The sequence below is a fragment of the Toxotes jaculatrix genome, chromosome 13 (assembly GCF_017976425.1).
Source record: "Toxotes jaculatrix isolate fToxJac2 chromosome 13, fToxJac2.pri, whole genome shotgun sequence".
NCBI lineage: Eukaryota > Metazoa > Chordata > Actinopteri > Toxotidae > Toxotes > Toxotes jaculatrix.
The window spans coordinates 7,976,405-8,002,567 of NC_054406.1; the positions used below are offsets into that span (position 1 = coordinate 7,976,405).

At 39.2% G+C, this 26,163-nt stretch overlaps 1 protein-coding gene across 5 annotated transcripts; it reads right to left on the bottom strand.

Moving 5' to 3' along the window:
• Positions 1–1,885: 1,885 nt before the first annotated feature.
• Positions 1,886–25,778, bottom strand: LOC121191484 (myocyte-specific enhancer factor 2D homolog). 5 transcript variants are annotated; one of them, XM_041052642.1, is made up of 13 exons: positions 25,583–25,778; positions 17,350–17,738; positions 14,402–14,605; positions 13,886–14,023; positions 12,895–13,111; positions 11,830–11,886; positions 10,995–11,176; positions 9,669–9,698; positions 6,903–7,032; positions 6,496–6,700; positions 5,369–5,437; positions 3,744–3,794; positions 1,886–3,238 (listed from the first exon to the last, which is right to left on the bottom strand). In XM_041052642.1, the coding sequence occupies exons 2-13, from the start codon at positions 17,401–17,403 to the stop codon at positions 2,758–2,760; spliced, it is 1,818 nt and encodes a 605-aa protein (XP_040908576.1). In that variant the 5' UTR covers positions 17,404–17,738; positions 25,583–25,778; the 3' UTR covers positions 1,886–2,757. The 5 variants fall into 5 exon arrangements, with proteins under 5 accessions (XP_040908576.1, XP_040908577.1, XP_040908578.1 ...); XM_041052643.1 differs by lacking the exon at positions 9,669–9,698; XM_041052644.1 differs by lacking the exon at positions 3,744–3,794.
• Positions 25,779–26,163: the final 385 nt, after the last annotated feature.

The following is a 26,163-nucleotide window of genomic DNA, read 5'->3' on the forward strand; positions in this document are numbered from 1 at the left end:
CTTTTTAGTTGGTTTATCAATAAAAACAAAATGCAAATAAGTGCAATTGAAAGAGACGGCAAATAAATCATAACCTACATGAAGAATGTGACTTAAACCTAACAAAATTACGTTAGACACTTTACGTTTCTGTTAAGATAACCATCTGCTAGCTGTAGTTTCAAATGTACCGCATACACGAGTGGTATAAATCTTCTCATCAAACTCTGGATAGAAAATGAGTTTCCTGAAACTATTCTTTTAACGATTTAAGAGGCAAATTTACTCCAACATGGATTTACTGAAAGTGTTGGTTAAATTGTTTTCCAGTGCTGAGTGAAAGAAGAAAACACTATTAACCTGAAACTAGCAGAGTTAAAAAAGCTATCTGCTACGCTGTCGAACGACGGACGGAAAAATGACCTGACCACGGAAAACATCAACAACACCAGCATTAGACTTGTGGTCGCGTTCGTGAAAAGGTCACACAGCACGGTGATGTTTTTTTTTGTTTTTTCCGGGCACACTCCACAAACCCACAGCAACAGTATCAAACAATGGTTTCACACTCTGCACTGTGGGCTGCGACTCAACGCTCCAAACAGCATCTTCTCATAAAGCAGCCACCTCACCCACACTGACTTTAAAGTGTAGGATTGCTTAAGTAGATGATAAACAGTCAGCGAACAGCAGCCGACACACCAGTCTGCACTTACAGCATCGACTCAAGGGAAAAAAAGAAAGTCAAGCAATCAGGAGCAACTTCCTGTTTGCAGGCATAAACAACCTGTGTACACACACTCATACACAAACTTGAAATGCTTGAGACAAAACAAATTTGTACTAGAAAACATACAATTAAACAACAAACACAGCACTTCGTAGCCAATTTCTTGACTTAATTTCAAAGTGAAAAAAGGCATAATCTGTGTCTGTTTAATGTGGAAAAGATTTTTACATGATTCTGTCAATCAAAATATGCGTAAAATGTGTGTATTATCCATAAGTACACTATAAGTGAATGGCAGTGTCCTAATAATGACTTCATATTAAGGTGGACAATTTCACTTTGATCGTGGGTTTTAAAAAAACGTGTGGTAGGAGAATATGATGACACCACAACCAAGCAGGCCTCTGTGAGTGAGAGACAGAAAGTGCACACACCATCAACACTAGCATAAAATAGGTTTACTGAAACAAGTCCGATCCACCAGCACTACCTAGTGTGGCGAAACCCCTGCACCGTAGCTCGAAACATATCAAATTCACACTCATATATGCAAACAGATCCACTGAGAATCAACACATTGCTTGTTTTTAGGGATACCTAGCAAAGTCTATGCAAATATATTCATATGTACATACACGTCGTTGAAGCTGAAAAGCTATTGTACTTTGTCGCCAACTGAAGCGGTAGAAATATAGAAAATGTCTTTTTCCTTTCACTTTTTGAAACACAGCAAAGAGCTAAGGAGAGCTAGAGAGAGCTAAAGAGGACATCAAAGCTTTTTGTATAAGGAGTGATTTTTATACAAAGTCAGAATTCCTACTTCTGGACGACTAACGGACCTTCAAAACAGATTTTTAAAATACCAACAGATAAAGAACACTTGGACTGAAAGAACCAAATACCTCCCTACCCCCCAAAAAAGCCACCAGAGGCTCAAAAAACTCATACTATGCTTTTAACTGGATGGCATCTACTCCTGGTAATAAGCTGAGTGACTGGCTGGATTTCTGGTGCAACAATTTCCATCCATGTTCCAGAGGAGATGAGGTGAGAGGACGGGAGGAGCACCCAGTCTGAGGAGAGAGTGATGACGAATTCAAAGCCTGAAAAGCATCGACAGTTTTCTAGTTCTTGTCGTTTTCCGTGAGTGATCATTCGTCAGTGTCCCTGCACCGCGTGCGAGAGGCATTTGGCATTTTTTTTTTTTTCCTAAAGAGAGGTTGATATTTGGCACTCTGGCAAGGTGCTCGACTCCACAGCTGCAGAGCGCCACCTGAGGGCTCGGGCCTGCCTGGGTGTACGAGGTTGGTAACTCTGGCAGCGGAAAGATTCATTCATGGTGAAGTATCCTTACTTAGAAGACCCGGTTTGAGTCTGTTTTCTCAGTGCCAGATAGATGAAGTTCAGTCCTGAAACGTGTCCAGATAAAGTAATCTCCAATAGTGCAGTTTGGAAGTGACTTATGGAAGAATGGACAGCACACAATCCGTATGGATTTCAAGCAGGAAGTGGCGAGTCATACGGCCAAAGTCCCATAATGTCGACAAGCCACCAATCACATTGTGAACAATGTAGCAGAGCTCAATGTAAATACATGATGGTGATGCAGAAACCACGTGAAAGAGAAAGGTTTTTATGGTTTCGTCAAATTGCAAAAAAAGGTTCAACACCTCATTTCTACCAAAAGAAATTACTATACGGGAGTCCATTCAAGCAAGAAGGCCTTAAAAATCTACTATCCCTCTATTCAAGGGGCCTAAATATCCAGCTGAGCGCTAAACCATCCTTCCCTCACACAGAGCGAGATTCCCCAAAGGATTTTTATTTTTTTTATGTTTTTCTTTCTTTTTTTTTTTGGCAAAGCCTCATAAGTCTGGGTGACGCAGCTGAGTTGTATAATTTTGGAAAGAGGCAGATGTGTGATGATAGTGTCACGTGGCAGTGGGGTTGGGGCAGTGGAGGTTTAAGGATGAGTGGGGGTGTGTGTTGTGGGTGTTTAAGTGTCACCGTAACTTCACAGAGGGTGCAGAGTGGTGGTGTTGGCGCCTCTATGTCACCCAGGTGTCCAATCTCATGCGCTTAATGTTTCCTCCTTCCTGCTCTGGTTCGTTCGATGCCCCGAGGAGCTCGGCTGAGGTGTTGAAGTCAGGTGGCACCGACCGGCTGGTGGAACGCGTAGTGCCAGCCGTGCTGCCTCCGCCGCCACCTCCACCAGCACCTCCACTGCCACCGCCGCCACCAGCTGCAGCTGTGTCGTCGCGATCGCTGCCTTCGAAGGAGCTGGCATTGCTGCTTACGCTGTCTGCAGGCGAGCGGCCGGTCGGAGGCTCCAGGCACAGCAGGGAGCCGGGGTACTGTGGCGGAGCGGTCAGGATGGCTCCTCCTGAGGTTGAGGACGGTGTGGAGGAGGAGGGAGCGGGGCAGGGGGTGCTGCGATCCCGGCCGGGTGAGATGGGCTCTGACTTTATGCTCACGCTGGAATTTGTGTTGACGGTCAGCATGGCGCCTTGAGGTATATGGGTCACCGGCCTGAGAACAAGGTCATGGAGGACAGAGAGAGGAAAAAAATAGAAGATAAGGGACAGAACAAAGAGGAAAGGCAAGGAAAAAAACCCCACAATTGATTAGCCACTTCACAAAGGCATATAAGAAGCTGGAAAGCCACTAGCGTCAAGACAAAAACCCACATTACAAGGCACAGCACCAACAGGGAAAAGCCACACTCGATTATTCAACAGTCTAATAATTTCTGAGCCTTTTCAAAGCAGAAGTAACATCCCCACTGCTCCCATAAGATCAACAGGACAGCCCAGGAAGCATGAAATGATTAGTGTGACAGGGTGGTTCGCAGTGAGTCAGCTATGATGTGAAGAAACTACAAATGATAAACAGAAAATAATCTCGGGTTAGAGAACATGGCGGAAACCGGAACTACGTCTCTTTCCTGTTTGACTGCAGACAGCACCAGACATGCTTACGGGGAGCCAGCCAAAAGCGCACAGACACACAGGAAAAAGGAAGTGTGATACAGTACCGGCCCAACCACTCATCTCTACCCAAGAGCAGGTTGGACGGAGAGCCAACACTGTGGGGAGAAAAATATGTTGGAGCCCAAATCAAAAGGGAAGACGTGGATTAGAAGGCATGTGTGGAGAAAAGTGTGAAACATTATTGCGAGCAGGGTTTCTTCAACAACAGCAATAATGTTAATAATGTTTTAGCATCAGAAACACAAAGAGCCAAATCTTCTGAATTTTTGTTCCAGTTAAATTAAAAATTCAGATGTGAAACGCTTGTTTTCTGATCTGCTAACACGTGCATTAAGCATTTACACAAGAATAAAGGTATCAGGACAGTAACACTCTTCGTACTTTTGCCTTACTAAACAGTGTGTGTGGTGGCCCTTAAGGACCAAAATGAACGAAGCGTGAATGCAAAAATTTTCACATCTAAGACGAGTTTTTTTTAACACTATCCTGTCTAAATAAAGTATTATTCCTATCAAGAGAAATGCGCTCCAAAGGCTGCAAATACTAAAATACAAACAATCCAAATGTGAAGGAACGTGGGGGAGGGAAAGAGCAGCAAAAATACTGAATTTTCCCATCAAGGCAGAAAGATGAAATACGGGACCAACAGTGAAAAACAAGATGAGCAAACAAATTATGTGATTTGTGTTTCTGTATTTGTATTTCTTTATAACTCTGGAGGGCATTTCTCTTGAAGTTCGTGCTTTTGCTTTTTTCACGCGTTTTAGAATTTGGGCTGTTTTAGGATTTTGAACACAGGGCTTTTTCCTCTTGGTCCTTAGAGGCCACCATATCTGTGAGTGTTACAGGGCTGTAGCATAAAAGAGGAGGGAAAAAAATGAGGAAATTTGAAGCTTGATATCTCAAAGCAGGGGACTTTAAATTATTTAAGTACACTCAAGTAGATTAAAAATGGCAATATTCATAAAATCCCGCATATAACATTGCTGCAGTGTTCAAGTGTTATAACAGAATGGTTTAACTGCAGAAAAACATTATTAAATATCTTATTTGTGCTGCTAGCAAAATCAAAATAATCTAAAAATACATCGTGTAGTAGTGATTAAAGGATATACAGTTTCTATACAGCAAAGTATACTGTACTGATAACAACAGCCTCATAGCATTCACAATCTGTCTCATATTTTCTAAGGTGTCATCACCATGAAAGACGTAGTAAACTACCTCATGACTTCTCAGATTACTTGCATCCAAAGTTACATTAAAATTATAATTACAATTAAAGCTCAATCCTCAATACTGCAATTATTTTATTATTATTATTGTTATTAATAATTTAAACCAGATATTTTTATCCCATCGAGCTTGAGTCTTTTATCTTTAAGAGCATGACTATCATTTAAAAGCCCTTACTGAAAAGTTCTAGACCTTTGTTAACAAAATTAATAACAACTTTCATATTTTCAAGAGTTAAAGGTTCAGAAAGTATTTTTTTGTTGTTGTTCTTATATGTCAACAAAATACATGTACAGCTGCTTTTATGGCAACATATACTGTGTGTAGGCAGGTTTTAGACAGGAGCCCGTCAAATACAAAATGGACTACAAACCCCCCCTACAGACAAGGTCATGACATTTCACACACGCACACACTAGTAGTGGCTTTTCACCTCAGATTGGCAGCCAGACTGGACACCTGGCTAGACAGCTCGCTGCTCTGTTTGTCCACGCCCCACATGCTGTGGACAAGAGGAGAGAACACACTTCAAGGATCTGGTGTTCATGCCACCAAAAACCCAACCTGAAACCAGCAGTGTTTTGTCACACTGCACCGCTTCAATAGTAATTCTTAACATGTTCTCTAATGCAGTACTTAGTCTTTAAATATCTGCTACTGGTGTTTCCAGTGTAACTAAACTTTAAATAAATACTTCCTTAACTAAAGTGCCATTTAAATGATTCTGCCTTTTTTTCTAGAAAGTTACCCAGCAACGGTGTTACTGCATCTTTTCATCATCAGTTTTTCACTTCCTCACAGAAAAGTATGAATTTGTGAAGTCCTGAGCTTTCAAGGTCATAAAACAACAGCATATGTGTAACTTTAGATGGGTGTCTTACCAACATGAGGATTGTGACAATATTGTCCCAAAATATCTGAATTGTCAAACATTATTTTCATGCTTTACCTTTATTACTTACAGACTACGTTATTTGTTCAGCCTTGATTGAGAAAAAAAAACATTGAATCTGCAAAGACAAACCTCTGTGGCTCTTTCAAATTCACATTCTTAGTTACAATACTGTCATTTTAAGCTCCCGGTCACTGTCATGTCACATTTTAATATGAATGACGAGAGAAAACTTTATAAAAATCTTCACTAACTAAACCTTTATGAAGTTCACTGAAGTTAATGAAACCTGCACATCATTTCATCCTGCTGAAGTCTATCAACTCCAGAGAAACTGAATCGTGTTCAGATTGATGTTATGAAGACGCTGAGATGGTGAGATGCTGGTGAGAGACCAACTCACTAAAAAAGGAGTGTGAATCGCTTGCATATAAGGTCATGGTATGAATATCATGCAAGCTGCCTGGGAGGGTCAGTAGTAAAGTATTTCAGCATTAAAGAAGGTTATCAGTACACTGAGAGCTATCACACCAGGCTGTTTACCAGAAATATCTCCATCATGCCACCACCATCATCCCTGGCACGGCATGTGAGCGATGGCAGAACTTTTTGGAAACCAGGTTTGAAGAAAGACCCAGCGCAGATGAAGAAATTAAGATAAGACTTACACCAAGTTGCTGAGTGACGCAAGATTAAGTTGCTGTTGCTGCTGCTGTTGTTGCTGTGTTTGTTGTTGTTGCTGCTGCTGCTGCTGCTGCGGTTGTTGGGACACAGCTTGCTGCTGTTGCCATGTGGACACACTGGTTGGCAACAAGCCACCGGGTGACGCCAGAGCATGTAAAGCAGTGATGTCTGCACTGGTCAGCTGGTACTCTGAGAGAGGACAAAGGATAGAAGAGTCACAACAACAAAACCTCCTCTGATTTATTAGCTAGGAAATATTTTCAGTACTGTCAGATGTGACTCTGTTCAATCTTTACTGAACCATGGAGGTAAAATAGTTATTAATGTAATGTTATTTTTGGAGTTGCATCTTGCTTTCTCTCTCTGCGCTCATACAGTATGTGTAGTTCACCTGAGTTGTATGCTGTGGGCATGGCGGAGAAGGGCAGCCCCTGTGCCAGGAGGCTCGGTGTGGCTACAGAGACCACCGGTGTGGTGAGGGTTTGTGCCACCTGGGCGCCAGCTGCCAGCCGCTGGGCATTCTGTCAGAGAGGACAGCAACGTGTTAGTCCCAGCAGAAACAAACAACTTTCACGTCACCTCGCACTAAGGCTGAGACTCATTTTGGTAAATTCCGACATGCTGGGAATGACAATGTGCTTATGGCTGAATTCATAATGATGCAACGAGTCGAGTAAATCTCAGAGTCAAATGGATTTACTGTCAGGAGGTTCTTGATGACATGCATCAAAAACAGTTTCCTTGTTTTGAGTGAGCCATAAATGCTGTAGCTGTATTACATTAAAGGCAATTTATTCAACACAACCAGTTACGCTTACATATTAGGGTAGGTTTATTTTTTAAAAGTTGAATACTTTTCAAATGAAATATTTTAAGTTAAGCTTACAAGCTTGGAATTTTGTTTTACACTGTGGTAAAATTCCACAGAAATGGTCACACCAGCAACTCTCAGCTGATGTACCATCATCTAAATGTCCATTTTTATTTTTATTTCAATCTGTCTCCTTTGCTACTTTAGCTTCAGCTGTTCTGTACTTGTCTTTGTGTATTATTTCACATGTAAATGTTAACATTTTAAAAAGCAAAATAAAATATATATATATATGTATAGAAAAATTAGGCCTGTAATATAATAATAATATAATTTCACATTAATTATTTCCATCATATATACTGCCGTGTGATAATATCTAGGGCCGCAACTAACAATTATTTTTTTGATTAATCTAACTAATCATTTCAGCTCTAATACTATTTACCACACACCATGTACTATACAGTACATGGTGTATTTTATACTCTACTTTCATGAGAGTGACATTTCATAACAAAGTTCTGAATAAGCACTGGAGGTTTTCAGCTAAGGTGACTCAGAACTTGTTTAACTTTTAACTGAATATGCAGCTGATCTCATGTTTCTCCAGTGGATGTCAGTAAAGAACTAGCAGTACGCTGCCTGAGTGCGCTCCACAATGGCAAGGTATACTTCATATATTTCAGTTATTCACTCTAAGCGAAGGCTAATGGGGTTCAAGCCTGCTGCTTGCTCAGTGTTTGTTTATTAAGTCAGACATTTAGATGACAAAGTATTCAGCACAAGGGCAACAGACATGCTGTTAGATCTGAGAAACTGCTACCATGAGGTTTTATTATTATGTACCTGTGCTGAAAGGCATAAATCTCTGAAGAAGCACAATACTCCAGAGCCTGGTTCAGCTGAATTATATCACAGCAAACCTAGGTTCTTTGTGACAGGGAAAAAACAAAAGGTCTGCATATAAAAGGCCAAAGATGAAATAATTCCGGTCTGGAATTACTCTTCTATATTGTGAGACTGATTATCCTGAGAGGAAACAACATTCAGCCAGAGTTGTGACTGTAACGCTGAATTTACAAAGAGAGAGAGAGGAGAGATAGACCGGAGAGAAGGGCCAGATTCAATTAACTGCCTTTGTGAAGAAGTGAGGAGGGGCGACGGGGTGAGAGTGATGAAAATGAATCACTATCCTGTGGAAAATGAGATTCTTGCCTGTCAACTTTGAGCGGAATTGCGAAAGAGGGAAATGACAATCGGCACCAGTAGCAGAAAGCGGCGACTACCATCCCTCTCTCAGTAAATTCAGCTTAAATTAAAATGAGATTTTACAGGATAACAAGCTTTTCATAGATACTAAGTTATACTCTCAATTTTATTTTAATGTTTTAAATCATTTTTGGTGTAAATAATATTTTTCTGCACTATTAATGCTATTTTATGACAAGTACCAGGTTTATGGGGGCTGCAACTAGAGATTTTCACTCTCAATTATTTTGTTTATAAAATGTCAGAAAATAGTTGAAAACCTTAATTATAATTTTCCAGAAGCCAAGGTGACTTCTTTAATTGCTTGTTTTATCTGACCAACAGTCCAAACCCCAAAGACATCCTGCTCATTCTCAAATTTGACAGAGAAATTTGAGAAGCTGAAACCAGAAAATGTTGCTTGAAATATATTAATGGATGGACAGTTGTTACTGTTAGTCACATACGAACTGATTAATCAGATATTTGGAGGCACACAGTCCTGAAATGTTCAACACTTAGTTAAAGGCCATGTTAAGTTTTAAAGACGTAACTGGGGAAAACATTGAGTGAAATGCCTTTAATGTAATGCCTGTTAGTTTAAAAAAAAAACAAAAAAAAAACATCTCTAATTGACAATTTTGGTGAAAGGTGAGAATGAGAGTCGGTGTGAGTGTCAGTGACCGGGGGAACATGCTCTGTGGTGTATCGCACCACAATGCCAAGTGAAAAGACACCCATGCTTTAAGTGGAATCATATGATGAAGTAAATGGGCCTTGTTGAAAACTGACAGGTTCACTCAAGGACAAATCTGCTGCTTGCTGTGACAGTCTACATTACACAGACTTCTCTGGATTGTCACTGAGAAGATTATGATCCTAACACTATAACAATGCTAAAAAACAACACAACCATGAGCCCTGAACGACATGCAGTCAAGGTGGAAACCAAAAACTGAAGACTATCCCAAGAAATGTCAGTGGAGCAAGACCGAAACAATGACAAACTCTTCTACAGTATTGTAACCATGCTAATAATGTGCGAACAGTCGATAGTCATCAACTCATGCGAGTGACTGACGTGGGGAAAATCACCTCGTTTACCAATTCCAGCTCATCCTCTGTCTGCAAAGGGTGGTAACAAAGAGGGTTACAACTCTGATTCAGGTGTGTAACTCAAAGTGAATATTAAAAAAAAACAACAACAGGAAAACAATAATAAATCTACTTACTACAGTTTGGCAGATTAATCCATTGATGTTACCGGTTTGTTTAGCAAAGTTTACAATAAAATAATTCTGTGTGGGCTAATTGTTAAAGGCGTGGGACCTAAAGTCAGAAGGCGTACAGTGCCATCGCTCTGCCTGCTTACACTCATCATGGATCAAACCAAAATGTATAGTTGATAAAACAGTCTCCTGGTATCTGTTCTGGAGCTTGTGATTGTATCACAAAATCTTCCTCAAAAGTTTTCTACTTTTTCAAAGGTCAGGAATGAATGTTTAAGTTGTAATTTTGAAGCAAACATGGAGAAGTGCATTAAACTGCAATATAACAGATTTATTTGGCCACTGGGGAGGACAGCAACAAAATGTAAACACAACAGTGCCTCAGTCAGTCACTTGATCCACAGTGAGAATAAAAATATTGATTAAAGCAGGTTTACAGTGCTCAGAAAAACTGGAAATCTGAAAATATACAATGCCACGACAACAGGACAAACTCATCTGCTAAGGAAACTGTGCGATATCATCAAAAGCTCCAGTGACACTGTTTTGGCAACTACTGTTTCCAAGGTCAAGAATGAACTTTAAGTCTCAAAGGAAGTAATGTTTTCACCTACAACTGTTGGTGGTTAACATACACTGTCAAATAGTGGCTATAAGTATAAATGGGCGCGTCTTTAGTTCAAAGAGTTATGAAAATGCTCAGTTCTGAGAAATCTCATCAGTATGTCAGTGGGAGTTGGCTGATTCATCCAAGACTTTATAAACTTTGCCAGAGTAAATAATGAGATGTGTGACCCCGAGTGTCTCTGCCCCCAGGTCTCCACTAAAAACACAAAAATGATGGAAAACAGCCTCTGACACGATGTTCACCTTCAATCCAATCCTTGATTTTCATTTGAGACATCAGTATAAATTCCCTGAGTTTCTGTGTAATTTTCCATCTCACTCATTTGCCAGTGAAGCGATGCTTTTCTGAGACAAAATTAAAGTCCCTTCTGTCTCCTCATGTGCCTCGTCAGATCTTCTAGGCTTCAGGTTCAGGTTCTTTTCTTTGTTATCCTTAGTTTTTAAACAGTTTCACCTAGCTTAGCTTTTTGATAGAGGTGAGAACAGTTATGCCGTCATTCTTTCAAGGACCAAAATGTTAACTAAAAGGACCCAGACAGCACAAGTTCGGCTTGGTTAAGCTCACCATCTGCATGAGGCTCTTTCCGCCCTGTGAGGTGATGACTCGGAGGTCTGGCTTGCGGCTGTTGACCATCTGGGGGCTGGGAGGTGGGGGTGGAGACTTGGCCGGGACTACTTTCCCCAGACTGTTGCCGTTGGAAACGGTGAGGAGGCCTGGGGAGGCCCTGGCACTGGTGTATCCATTAGCTGCGGGGAGACAGAGGTGCAAATGGACAGAAATCAATAGGAAAATCAAACAGGTGAATGCAGACAGCGGGGTACAAACACTGTGTGCACACTCAAAGTTGGGTTAAAATAATCCTCTAAAGGTTTCTCTTCTATTCTGAGAGTCTCTAATTTAAAAGGCATGTCGATGTCGACAGAGTCAAAGTCTTTAAAAAGCCAACATCATGTCATGCAAAGTACAATTCTCATCTAATGAGACTTAAATAGATGATGTTCAATCCTTTCTGTGTTAGAGACAGATTATTGGACAAAATATCAAGACAGATTTATATTAATCCTTCCTCTAAAATCTTATGCAATCTTTTCTTCGAAATAACTACATTTCCACAAATAATAAAAATAATTTTGGAGCCAAAAGACATTTCTGTTTTACTCTAAATATCAGACAAAAGTTAAGTACATGCATGGGAATCCCATGCATGTCTGTTGATGTTATTGGTGGCATCCCCTGTTCCCTCCAAGGCACAATCACAGATGTTGCAGAGGAGGAGAGGAGGAACCTTGGAAAGGATTTAGTACAGTCCAGACAACAGAAGAACAGTTGGCGATGAAAAAGAAGAAATAACTAAAGGACAAAGCCTGCTCAGGTTTTGAACAAATCCAATAGTACTCACGGACTGGACTTGGGCATCCTCCATTTGAATTATTCAGGTCGCCTCCAAGAAGAGCACCTATTGATAAAAGATTATGTGAAAAAAAGGATCATTACTGTGCAGCCTCCACAAATCAGTACTTGAGAACCAAAAAAACACTAAGGGTTTTAACATTTTCTGAAATATAGCATACATTTTATTATTTCTATTATTTGTGATAAAATCAAATAAGGAAGAAATGAAGTATGGAAACTTGCAGCTGCATAAAACATACATCCACTCTGAAATTTATGACACAACCAGTGAATAAAGTTGAACTTTCAATCTCAACCAATTTTAAATATTTTACTACAAATTGTGAATGGAAATCCTTAATAATGTAAGTGCCCAGGCCATGTACAGTACACACTTCAGCATTTTAAACACTTACTACATATTTTTTTCTTATCTAATTTTTAACTTTTATGTTTCTTTCTAATTATTAGTTTTGCTCTTGATCCAATTATTATTCTTTATTGCACACTGCACTTTTTTAATACAGCCTCAAAAGTATTTCATGTTGCATGTCATTGTACATACTGTTTATCTTTCAATCTTAAACAATCCAGAAAAAGAAACTTTAAGGTAATTAGAAGTCAGTTATTGACACCACTTGTCTCCTGCTTGATATTTGTTTGATACTGCTATAAGTTAATAATTAAAAGGTATTACAAAAGAAAGAGAAAAAAATCTAAGTAGGAGTAGTTGTCACACACAGTAGATTAGCCCAGAGTAAAGGAATTAAGCAGCTCGTTACATGTAATTACAAGGAGCTAGACAGATACAGTATTTTCTGTAGGCCTGTTAATATCTGATGTATAACATCATTATATCATTATAAAGTTATTCTTGAGAAGGTAAATACAAGGAGGATTTTTAGCAAGAGCAGATGGTGTGAAAGTAGAAAAATGACTGAACTAAAGGAAGAAAATTTAGTTTTGAAGCTTTACCTACAATGATTTATTGTAGGTGCCTTTTTCTGCTGATATTTGTTAGTCTAGGGGCGACTTCAGTCTTGCCACGCTCAGCAGAATATCACTAGCTCACCTGCACTGGCTGGTCGCTGTGGCAACCCAGGAGACACCGTATTTCTCTGAAGAGCTGGTTGCTGTGGTGACAGGAGGTGGGTATCTGTGAGCGACGATGATGTTACATAGGAGGTAGTTACCAGTGCGTTGCCAGGGTTACTGAATTGCAGTGTGCTTTGATTTGACGCCTGGACAGTGACTGGCATGGAGAACGTCTGGGGCGGAGCTGTCGACTGCTGCAAAGTGGAAAGACAGAATTTTACTTTTATTCTTAACTGTGTGAAAACTGACCACAAATGCTCCACTATGTTCACCAGATGGTCTCTCACTGTGTATGTCTGCCATTTGGTGCAGAGCAGGTACTGTACAGAAGATTTTAGAGATTTTTAGAAGTTAAAAAAAAAGCTGTCTCTTGCGACTGAAAATTACATCACGAGAACAGTGAGAATGTCGCTCACTTCTAAATAGAGCACAATCAATGCACTGGCTATAAAGCCTTGACATTTATTGGGCTCTATTTAGAAGTGTTGGACCACCAAATCTTCATATCTTTCTTTCACCAAACTGCATTATCTTTATTTTATGTTCACTTTTTCTACATTTAAGTGAAGAAAGCTTAACTTGACTTAAAGTGCAGCAATAATTCAGTTCCACTGGGTCAGTTTGATTTAACTGAGCAGTGGAGCATCATCGTCATAAAAGTAAAAGTAAGCAAAGTAGAAGCAGTTGTGAGGACTGAAAACAGAAGCCGAATGAAAAAAAAAAAACTCCTGTGATGATCCAAAGTTTCGGGCCTTCTGCAAAGGACTTAGCGAAAAAAAAAAAAAAAAGTGTGAAACAACCAGTTAGAGGAACTGCACATCAGTAGCTATTTCCTGTAGGCAAGCTCAAGCCAGAGTAATGACAGGCAAATGTCTACAGTCAAGAGAAGCAGGACAAACAGTGACTGAATCATATTCTGTATGAAATATGAGAACATGTAAGTGTCAAGTGCAGGTTAGATGACTTACTCCATAGCGTTTGAAGAGAACATCCAGGTCCTCTGTGGTCTTTCGGTACTTGTCATCATTTAGGGGACTTTGGTCAATGGAGTCTTCACCGTCTGGCTCTGGACTGTCACAACCGTTGAAGCCTTTCTTTCTCAAAGTCTATGATAGTAAAAAAGAAAGGAGTGAGGGTAATGTAAATTCAGTCAGTAAAGTTGATAAGAATTTATATTTTTCAGAATATACACAATATAAACAGGACATTATCTAGAGGGCAAACATATCCCAGTGTGGAGAGTGCAATTAGAGTAAGAACTGTGATACTTTCACTCCTGTGCTTTTAGTCGGTAGAAAAAATATCAGATGTTACCATTTGCCGATCAGACTGATTCATAATATCTGTGATCAAAGTTCCAGACTCTTACTTTTGAGATATCATGATGCTGGTACATTTTTGTAAATACTTTTACTACTTTTACTTTAATAAACTGAAATTTAATTCATTTACATCGCCTGACACCGCTGATGTGAAGGATTTACCTCAATGATATCTGCATTGGTCCGGCTCTCATGAGGCTCGTTGTACTCTGTGTATTTGAGCAAGACCTTGTCCATGTCGGTGCTGGCATACTGGAACAGCTTGTTTGCGTGGTTGAAGATGATCAGAGCAATCTCACAGTCACACAACACACTCAGCTCGTAGGCTTTCTTCATCAAGCCAAACTTTCGCTTTGTGAATGTCACCTGAAAACAGCGGAGAAAGATGGAGAAGGAGGCACAGGGCAGAGGGTGGGGGAAAAGTATATAAGAGTTTTGGTTAAGCAGGACTGCAGTGTAGTCATGCACTTTTTTTTAAAGACAAAACTCACTGAAGGTCAGAAATTCAGTTAAACAGCTTGAATTTTTTTCTTTATAAACTTTTCTCTGGTCATATTCTCTTTTCTCCAGTCTCTCACATTTCGTTTTCAGGGTCAACACATTAAAAAAAAAAAAACACTACAGCAAAGGATCCTACATATGAAATTCAAAATTGAGGAGAAGAAAGAGCTGGCGCCCTGTGAATAATCTTTCTGGTGCCTTATAATACATGCAGTCACATTACTGGCAGACACAATAAGTAACATATCCAACAAGTAGTGTCCAAATGGTATTACTTTTTATTTTTTGGTGCTGTCAGAACAATTATTGAAACACATAAGTCAGTTTTTGGCATCAATAAATGAAGCATCCTTTTGTGTAAGTTTTATGAGTCACAACTACTAGCACAACTGAGACTTGGACTTTTAATCAACATGGGATCACTTATCATTTTCTATTTTTCATTTTCTATACTGATTCAATAGTTTTCCCAGCCTGTACAGCTATGTACTATACGTGCACTGAGAGGAGCTGCCGGTGTCAAAATGTTGAGCTGTTTTGAGTAATTTTATTGACACCATCAATTAAATTATGCTGCAAACAAATTATTCTAAATAACCTAGGTCACAAAAATTTGACTGGAGTTCACTTGTGATCAATTTACTGATTTAAACTGGAACAAATACATTATTTACTGAATGAAAGTGTCCAAGATCTGTCTGCAGAATTTAAAGTCAGGGCTGTGAGGAGAGGGAATTGGGATTAAAACTAAAAGAAAAAAAAAAGGAAACATTTGTTGATATTTCACAAAAACAGTGATACCAGGGGAAAAAAAAATTAAGAACACCAAATTAACATTTTTGTAGGACTACTCATCAGGCCCAAGCGAGCGAACAAGAAAAATCTTGGTCAGGAAGGAGAAAAGGAGCCCCCCTAAATGAGCTACAGAGCTAACAGCTGTGACTTTAGATCTATCCAAAAGAGCAACAATCGATGCAGCTTTTACAAATCTGCGCTACAAAACAAAAGAGCCAAAAGAAAGCCACTTGTGGAAAAAACTGATACATGACAGTGTGTTTGGATAAAATCAAAAAAAAAAAAAAAGTGGAGGACTGAGAACATGAGGCAAAATGTGATGAAACTGAACTTTTCAGCAGTGACACAAAGCACTCCATTTGGCAGAACCCAGACTCATCTCATCACCCATCCAACACCCTCCCTACTGTGAAGTGGGGTAGCAGCCTCAAGCAGTGAAGACTTGTGATGAGAAAGGAAGCAACAAATGGAACTGAAAAAAAAAGGCAAATTCTTGAGGACAGTCTGTGTTACAGTACTTGAGACCTTTCACTGCAGAAAATATGGATGTCTGAGTGAGACACTGACACAAGCATAAATCAACAAAAGAGCAGCTTCAGCATGAGAAAACTGTGCAGGGCCAGACCAGAACCATGACCGGGCTCCAATATATCTGGTCCCCAAGTAAAATGTTCCCAGTGCCTCAGACATGTAGTGAAAAACAAAAACCTCTGGACCTCAATACCAAAAACCAGGAGGTATGACATTAGTAAAGTGTACACAACAAGTTGTATGACGTTGTTATGAAATGCTGATGCTTGGTTTCTTTTCATTTCACATACTGACTCACATACTGCAAACCATATTTCTCAGTACTGTTTTGGAAAAATGGAGAAACGCTGCCATTAATTCAGTGCTCTAAATGTAGAAGGTTTAATATTTTTATTTTATTCATGGAATTAACTTATTTTAAAAGCACTCAAAGCAAAATGTAATGATAAAAGAGTTAGGGTATTTTATACATTTTCTAAATGAAGTCTCACTGGGCACACAACTCTGAATCAATAAAATTAATTTTAGAAGTATTATGAATATACTTACTTTGTCTTTACAAAAAGAAAATGGTTTACTTGTGCTCTCATTTTAACTGCAATATTTATTTTAATATATACAGACTGAGCAAAACATTTTACTTACAAGTTAGCTTACCATGGAAACATACTGTATTTTATTATTAATCCATATTGCTGCATTTAGTAAATAGTTTGCTTTTAGAAAAATATACTACTACTAATATAATCGCTATAAAAATAATCACAAATAAAATAACATATAAAAGAAAATCGACCCAATCAGTTCAAAGAGAATTAAGACAAAACCCAGCCCAAAGATCATCAAGCTCTGTCTGATAATCTAAGTGCTTTCGTGGTTAGTGGTTAGTGAAGAGGCCTCACTCTTCATCAAGTGAAGAGTGAGGCCTCTTCACTAGTGGGTGTTAACTGTCTTCACAAGTAGACTTGTTTCTACAGACGTGACATTTTAAAACACAGATAAAGGCCATTGGCGAATAGAACCTCTACCAACAAAAGTGACAGAATTAAGTCCATTGTTTTAAGTTTTAAGAAATGTTGAAGGTGTTGTAATACTAGTGCCAATATGATACTTGAGTTTTAGTTCCAACAATACTTTTTCAGAATCTTATTTTGAGATATGTTTTTCTATCAAAACCTTTTTTTCCATTTAAGAAAAGTTCTCAAAGTTCTCACGTGTTACATGTTGACTGAGAAGACTTATAATAACTTTCACCATAAAAAAAACTATAAATTAAGACTCACCTGCTTGTTCCTTTCGTCTGTGATCCGTTGGATCTGAATCTTTTTCCTACCCATGATGCTTTGCAGTCGCGGAGACGAAAGTCGTAGTCAGTCAAGTAGAGAAGTGCCTCTCGGAGGGTGAGAGACGAAGTGCAGACTTCTACCTCTTACTTCAGCCCAAAGACACTCACACAGTCATGCATCAGAGGATACGCGCACACACGCATTTCTCTGCCCAGGTGTGGTGAGGCAATGTAGTCAACTCCCTTTACCAACAAGCAATGAGTGAAAAGTGGGTGATGCAGAGATGTGTGAGGCTGAGGAGGTCCTCAGTTCATCATTTGTTCAACAGGGACAAAAGTGACAAACTTGTTTGCAGCTGCTGTGGTGAGGAGGACGTCACTTCTCTCCTGCATAAGACAAAGAGAGAGAGACACACACACACACAAACATCAATACAAGACAAGATGTGTGAGGGAAATAAATTGGTCATATCTGATGATGTGGGTCACGCATTCATAAATTAATATATTACCATATCCTTTTTGTGTGAGAGAATGTGTGAGAGAATGAACAATGTAATCTGTCATGTTCAGTCAAATTCATTTGACAACAATGAAGAATGCTGTCTGATTATGAGGACAGGGGGGCACAGACAATTAATCCCGTCAACAATCTTTACCAGAATCACAGGTTAAATTCAATGCCTTCCAGTGGCCAAGTCTGTTCAAAGCCTCACAAGACATGAAAACTTTCAGGAGGTCAAAGTTTTGCTGAAGACTCAGTTTAGATAGAGAAAGACAGATTTGCTTCATTCTAAGCCTCACCATCAACAAACAGCAAACATGTCAAGTGGAACGGCAATTAATTAAACAGATTTTTGATTTAATCGGAGTCTTTGAGAACTTCAAATTTTTGCTTCTTTCTAGCTGTGTCCTAAAGTACTCCTTACCTGTTACTTATAGCACCACTTTACAACAATTAATCTGTCAGGTGTCTGAAGGGTAAGTGTTATATGATATGTAAGTTCCCCACAGTGGCACGCAAAACTTAGTGTACATGCTATGGAGACGACTTTCCACTAAAAAGCCCAGAATGCATACATTTAGTATTATGTGACACATCACTTGTCACAGGTGAAGCAAAAAATGGTTTTATAACTACATAACATACAAAATAAGCCACTCTAACAAATCTCTTTGTGTAACTTGTGAAAATCATTAGTCATATAACATTTTTTTTTCAGCTAAATAGAATAGATTGATGAATTGATCCATTCTAAAACTAATTTATTGCAGCCCTACATGGAACTAAGACTTTAAAGTTATGAGTCATCAGAATGTGTACGAGAAAAACAGTCAGCATGTTTTTGTCCACAAGTATAATGCTTCAGTCCCTTTAGGGCCATTCAGGGACAACACTGAAATAATCAATGATTTTTTTCTTGTTGTTGTGTTTTGAAGGAAAACATCAGAGGAGCTCTTCATGAAAAGGATGTCAGAGAATATGAGTCAGTATGGGCAGATAGAGACCTTTAACAGAAATCAGAAAATAGATGCAGCGGCAAAAGTAGAAGTCAAGGTTGCTCTACAATGCTGTCAAACCTGAGTGGACTTTGGTCCTGAACTGAAGCTGGGCTAAACTGACAAAACAGGTATCAAAACATGTTTGACTGAAAACGTTGATGCTAACAGAAATTGTTTTTGTAAATAACTATTAGTGCTTTTAAAAGTTTAAACACGTGGATATGATCTCAGCACAGGTGTTCCACTGTTTGCTTCACTCGCAAAAGTCCAAGTTGTAGAGCATCACAGGGAGAATATTAATGACTATAATGGCTTTACGCTTCTTTGTAGGCGGTGCTGTAGACTGGCTCCTCATCTTTGTGTGTACTCTGAATCACTCTCTGGTATTCTTTATATTGGCCATATAATGAAATCCTCCTCCCCATTTGTATGAAGGTCCGAGCTCCGTCATGACAAAGAAATGAAAATAAAGAAGAAATGGTGAATAAGAAAGCCTTGAGAACTGAGCTGGAGACACATATGAAACTGAGGAGGGTTCAAGATTGATATTTTTTTTATATGTATCAATGCTGGCAAGAATAAATATTCATAAATGTGAATTTAGGACTGTACAATTAAAAATATAGTGCTTTTAGCTTCAACAATTTATTAAATTAAGTCAAGTGTAATGCTGATGCTCTACTTTTTGGGTGGCTGCTCTGATCAATCAAGTGCTGCCTGATCACAGATGCTTAAAAACTATTGTTGAGGATCAATTCATCATTTTAGTAATGTTTTTAAATCAACCATTCAACTATCTCCTATGTGATGAGATGTAAATTTCTCTGTTTCATTCCACAGCAAACTGAGTATCTTTGAGTTTTGGACAAAACACAATATCTGAAGGCATCACCCTGGACTCTGAGAAACTGCAATGGTCATTTTACTCAACTGTCTTATGATAGTTAGTTTCAGGCCTAAATGCTTGTTTCCACTATGATCAACTGGTCTAAGGCAAGTACATTTTTAAGTGCATTTTCTACGAAGGGATAAAACCCTTTCATTCAGTTTCATGCTTGACTTTATTAATTTTATTAGATCCCAAAAGCAAAATTTAATCCAGTCTCACTGCTGTACTGAAAACTGCTGCATTAAAACTCTCAAATAATGCAGATGAAAGAGTGACAACAACAAACTAGTTAGTTTTACCATCATTTCGCTATTTCAACTCTCTTCATACAAACTAAACCTACATCTCTTAAGACACCTTTGCCAAAAACCCAATGCTCCTTCCTACACACAGACACAGCCCTGTGGCAATTGTGTTAAGTTTTCCCTCCAGTCATGACCCTTCACGTCCATGTTTTCCTGTGGGATTGTTGCTAGGCCAGACGGAAAAAATGAAAAACGCCACTGGAGTGCACATGGGGCCTCCACAAACCACATTTCAACACTTCAGAGAGTGGTCAGCCTGAGAATTAATCAGAAGTTGTAATAAAATCCAGCATATTAGGTTCAACTCCAAAAATCTCAGTGTAATTTATCAGTGCCATGTGTTCCATCGACAGCAGAACATAACAACTCCAAAAGTACTGCAGCTTAACATGGTTGCTGATCAAGTTCAAATAGTAATAGGTGCTTTGTAACAGTGGTTCCCAACTGTTTTCGCCCACTTACCCCCTCAGGTCTATCAGATGAGGTCAAGAACTCTTTCAATAGATGAGAAAGCTTTTCTTGGAATTGTTCAATAGCAATTCACCACAGAGAAAACAGTGGCTGGCATGGATCTGTGGTTGCACGTATGAATTAAGAATGACCCTGCTATTGTCTAGAGCTGTATAGAGTTGGTCTTTTTTGTAGTATGTTTGTGCTATCACTTGGAGGGGCAGCAACTTTCAACCATTTGTCACACTTTGACTTTTCTGCCTGCTTGCTAGCTAGTTTTCACTACCGACTCAACACACCGAAACAGTATCTGCTCCAATATACCAATTATTAAGCAGTCTATTAAGCAGACTGGGTGTTGCCCATGATAAATACAGTTTCTTCATCAACGTCAGTATAAAAATTTAGTGTTTTCGGTTGCATTCATTCAGTCACATCTTACACAAAAATGACTTCTATTCAGTGAAGTATACAGATTTTAATTTTGTGGAAAAGCAGAGCACTGGTGTCGGATTATTACCCTGTACTGAGTTGAACTGAGGTCTCAGAAGGTGGGAGAGACAAAGTTGGATCGGTGCATCCCTACTTTTCACACACTCTGAATCGCAACATTTGGTGTTAAAGCTGTTACAGCTGACTCAGGTTGGTTGGAAACTGAGGCGTTTCCTGTGAAGTCAGTCTATTGTAGCTGGAGCATGATTGTGACGACTGGAGCTGAAGGCAGAGATGAAACAATTGGTTGGGTTGTGGACTTTTGCTCAGACAAAACAAGAGATTTGAAGATGTCATATTGGTCTTTGCGAGGTTTTTGACACACTATTTTCTAACATTTTTCAACATTTCATTAGAAAATTTTCAGTTTATATATTGTAACAAATGACAAACATCCATCACAATTTCCCCGAACCCAATATAATGCCTTCAGTCCAAAACCCAAATGTATTTGATTTACAGTAATGTAAAACTAGTGAATCTTTAAGTCAGTTAACAAGCAAAAATGCAAATCAATTATCATAACCTCAGTGCCTCATTTCCATCTCACTTGGTAGACATCAAAAGCATCAAATGAATAAATGTAAATTAAATAAGTTTGATGACTAATTATCTACCAATTGAGTGATTATTTAATCCACTAATTATCTCAGCATAGCTTTTATTTCAGGCTGCAACATTATAATTCTCATCATTGATTAATCTGTTCTTTATTTTCTCGACTAATCAATTAATCCTTTGGTCTATGTTACGTCAAAATAGTGTGCATCACAGTTTTCCAGAGCCCAAGCCGACATCTTCAAATGTCTCGTTTCCATCCAACTAACCCCTAGACCCAAAGATGCTGATAATATCTTTATATAAAACAGAGGAAAGGATGGGAGGTGAAGACAGTAGCGGAGCAGTCGGTCTGGCCAACAAGAAGTTGACCCAGGGACAGAGTTCTATGCCAATGTGGGCCACAGCCGGTAAATTGTGACAGTGACAATGATAAAGGGATGGTCATTATCAAACAATGTTATTTGATAGTCTGAAAACTAACATACTCCGTGATGTGGTTTGTTCAGTCCAAAGATGGAGCTTTTCATACATTAATCTGTATTCACAGCAGTACTGAGCTAATAGATCATTTATTAGCTGTAACTGTTAGGAACCAAGTCTAAACAATTATCACAACAAGACATGTAGAAATATCCCACTGCTAGGGGAAATAAATGATTTTAAAAATGCTCTTCCTTCCTGACTCCACTAACTTTGCCACTGTCAGGCAACAATATTATCTTTGATTAGGCTTGAATTGACCAGAATGGGGTTACACTGCAAGGCTTCTGTCTAGCCTCCCTCTCCCTGACTGCCCTCTGCATGCCTGTCCCCTCATTACTGTAATTGACACGTTCTTCCCTCCACTTCCCCCTTAAGGCGCTGATGGCTCAATTAGGAGCTGGCCGGAGGACTGATTGGACGCCAAGATAATGAGGTCGCCACTTGGCTAAAACTGAGCCCTGCATCCAGCATCCAGCCTCGCTCTGTGACAAACAGGAGGCCAAACAGGAGCATAAAAGACAAGTCAATCTAAAAACCCATCCAAAGACACTATAGATAGGAGAGTATAATGATGGCAAACAAGTGCCTTCTGGCTGGGCCTGGTTTGACTCATTATCTTAAGAGGGCAGGCATTTGGTCACTTTGGTTAAAAAATAAAAAAAACGTGTCATATGTTATTTGAATCATCCAAGTGATGGTTATGCAACCCTTGAATATTCTTCTGACAAAAGAGAGCACAATCAAGCTCAGGGTAGGCATCTGTCTGTTTTGGAGTAGTTTAATTAGTGGCAGTGACCTTTAGCGGATTATGCACTAGCCAATGAAATGTGCCAAAGCCCTGAGATAAATAATGGTTGGAGTCTCAAACGTGACATGCACTGGGGTTTGCCCATCCACAAGTCTGAAACAGGGGTTTAGGATGGCCTTAATGGCTCAATCACTGCTCCCAAGATTGAGCTGCACTCACATCATGTTGTGACTCTGCATGATCCTTACACCTGAACGTCCAAATATATTTGTTGCCTTCAAGCATTACTCAGTATTACAGCTGTCACTATCATTTTCATTATCAGTTCAGAAGCCAATTATTTTCTTGACCATTCTGTTTATTAAATGCCAGGAAATTGTGAAAAATATCTACTATGATTTCCCAAAGTCCATAGAAAACAAAAACAGTGTGATTAATTTGCTGTCAATCAACTAACTGATTAACCAACGATAATTTCAGCTCTACACACTATTCGCTTTGTATAGACTGCCACTTTTCACAGAATATCACAATGACTGATCGTTCCTTGAACCATCAGTTGACTACACAGCAATTTTAGAACCATATTTTCAATATTGAGTATTTTCAGTACTGTATAAATGCCATTTTTAAAGTTAGTGTCACACAATATGTCTCTACTTGACAACAGGCTGCTGTGACCACCAAAGATGATACAAAACATTGCAGAGGAGGAGAAAAATTACAAGATTACTGCTATCAAAAAAACACCAATTTAACAAATCATTTTTCTGCTTATATGCCAAGACAGTTAATAGATGTTCTGTATCTTGCAGAAAGGAAACTTTGGAAAAAAAAAAAAAAGTTACAGTTGTTGAGATTGGACATGTTCCCAATAAATGCTCCTGAAGTCGCTGAGTGGAGTGTTAATGTGAGCCTCACTGTTAACATGTTTGGATGGAAAATTCTAGTCTTTCTTAAGAGGGCAAATGATGGGAACTCAGTTTCCGACCCAACAAAATAGAAAATAAATTACAACTGTCTGGACATGCCTGAAGTATTTAAACCAACATAAAAGAATGAAACTTAGAATGTTTTTACTGCATACAGTAAATTTAAGGTGTCAAGTTGTGTTTTTGTGTAATTTTAAAAATCTCATCTACTCTGGTCTTTCTTCTGACTTTCTTCACCTTAGTTGGAAAATATCTTTTGTCTTATTTTTAAAGCAATGCAATTCATATTGCAGCAATGTGTATTGCTGCAATATGAATCCATGCTAAATCAAAAAATATTATCAAAAATAAATATTGTTTCTTTGTGTAAGCTGCAAGGTTTTATTTGAATTGAGGCAAAAAGGTGAAAATTCCCATGATGTAAATGATACTAACAACTGAAGCTTCAAGTGATGTCTTAAATAATTGCTGAGAACTCCGAATACTTTTGTTCATCTTGGCAACAACTCACAGCCTTGTCAGCTCGAAGTCCTACCAATAAGAACTGCAAGCTTCAATAACACTGTTATTTTAGGCCTTTTGTTGATGACTGGAAGGTTTAAGGCAGCCAATATGTTGATATGCTGTGTGGCCAGCAGAGAAATAGGACTTGGCCATTTCAAATAATAATGTGTTATTTAACGACTTGCAGAATGTAGCTTTAAGCTTTTAAAAATCAGTGACTTTACACTAATTCCACTACACCTTACACATTGCAATAATCACACTGGTGGCAGAAAACTGAGTGGGACAGCACTACCTGCAGATGCTGACATGAATCTATCTGTAGTAACGGCACATAGTGTTGGATCACTCTGTCAAACTGGCCTACTTCTAAACCCAACAGCTTTGGTATCTACCCTGGGATGGCACACAAAAAAAGAAAAAAAAAAACATGGCTGCTAATTTCCAATGCATCAGCCAGCTACTGAATATATACAACTCCATGCTAAACCACAGCCAGTGCCCTAATTTGGCTGAGTGACCAGGTTTGCTATTAGGGTCTATGTTTATGAATATTTACAGTAAATAAAGTCATGCAAATGCACCATCCTCTTGCCTATTTGCGTGTTTTATACAAAATCTATGCTACTTCATCACCAAAATCTCATCAAGTCACCACACACACACACACAGAAACTTAAACCAGAACAGGAGAATATAATTTTTCTTCAGGCTCTTGTTAAGAGTGAGGCGGAAAAATGCAGCTGGATGAACAGCTTTGAACAATGAGCTCCCTTACATGTGTAGTTAGTCTGTTTTCTCCTGAATGTAATCACTCCACTGACCATGTTGGATCCGGTACGTGGAGGCAACATAATGTTAAAATGACACTGTATTTAACAAAGTAGGAGCAGGACTCGCAGCTACCCTATACACATTATGACAGATGGAGTCTGGAGACAGAGTAGGCCCACTGACGGCAGACAGGTACCCTACTGGGTCTAATTTGACAGGTTGGAAGATCGTGTGTCCTCATTTTACCAAAACTAAAGGACGCCTTTAAAGCACCATAAACGAGGCTGATGTACAGAGCAAAGGACGAGCTACTCTAAACAGGCCATTTCACAATTTTCTAGCTACGAGTACGACGGACAGCCATTACCTTCCTTACACTCTCCATATAACTCGGCTAAGCGAGCTGGGGCACGCACTACTTTAAAACACATTATGGATGTATTTCGTATTTAAATGAAGACCGTTCTTCAATGTTATATAAATCAGTACAGTGTCGCTTATTACTTTACCACATTTAAATAATAAAGCAAGCAGCTCTGCTCCTGTGCGAGGAAAAAAGACGCAGGAAGGAAATGTATCACTCCACTTACCCTGAAATATTGCTGATAAAAATCGAAAATAGGCCTGCCACCACCCGCTCCAGAGGTGAGCTGTCTTAATTAAGAAGTATTAATTAATCACGCCGAAGCAACGTCTCTGTTTACATAAATCCTCGGCATTTTATTCCATTTAATGTTGAAGTAACTATACTGTCCACCCAGGCGATACAGTTGTACCCAGTGTACGATCGACGTCATTGACATTAGCCCGTGATTGACCCGTCGAAAATCCAATAAGAAGCTGACGTGAGAACCTCTCGTCCAATTAGCGTGCAGTGTCACCGAAGTGGGCTTGCCCGCGAGAGAGGACATGACGGAGGTGACGGCCATGTTCTGTGATAGTGTTTGTATCCCTCCGCCTCAGTATTTACCTTTTGCATGATTTTGCATGTGGGGAAAATGTCACTGTAGCCCCACTGTGCCCTGCCTGTTTTCCATAAGAGAGCCCGCTAGGCCATTTGGTTTTCACGTCTATACTCACCACAGCAGTGCGAGCGGGGAGTTTACCGCCCGTTATGGACTGTGAAGGTTATCAAAGAGAGAAACGTGGAATGGTGTGACTCGTTTAACGT

Excerpts from the sequence above, each read along its gene's own strand:
- LOC121191484 (XM_041052642.1), bottom strand. The coding sequence starts at position 17,403 with ATGGGTAGGAAAAAGATTCAGATCCAACGGATCACAGACGAAAGGAAC. Across the intron at positions 7,033-9,668 it reads AGCTGGAATTGGTAAACGAG|AATGCCCAGCGGCTGGCAGC; the intron begins GTGATTTTCCCC and ends CCTCTCTGACAG. Across the intron at positions 3,795-5,368 it reads AGTCTGGCTGCCAATCTGAG|TGTTGGCTCTCCGTCCAACC; the intron begins GTGAAAAGCCAC and ends TTCTCCCCACAG.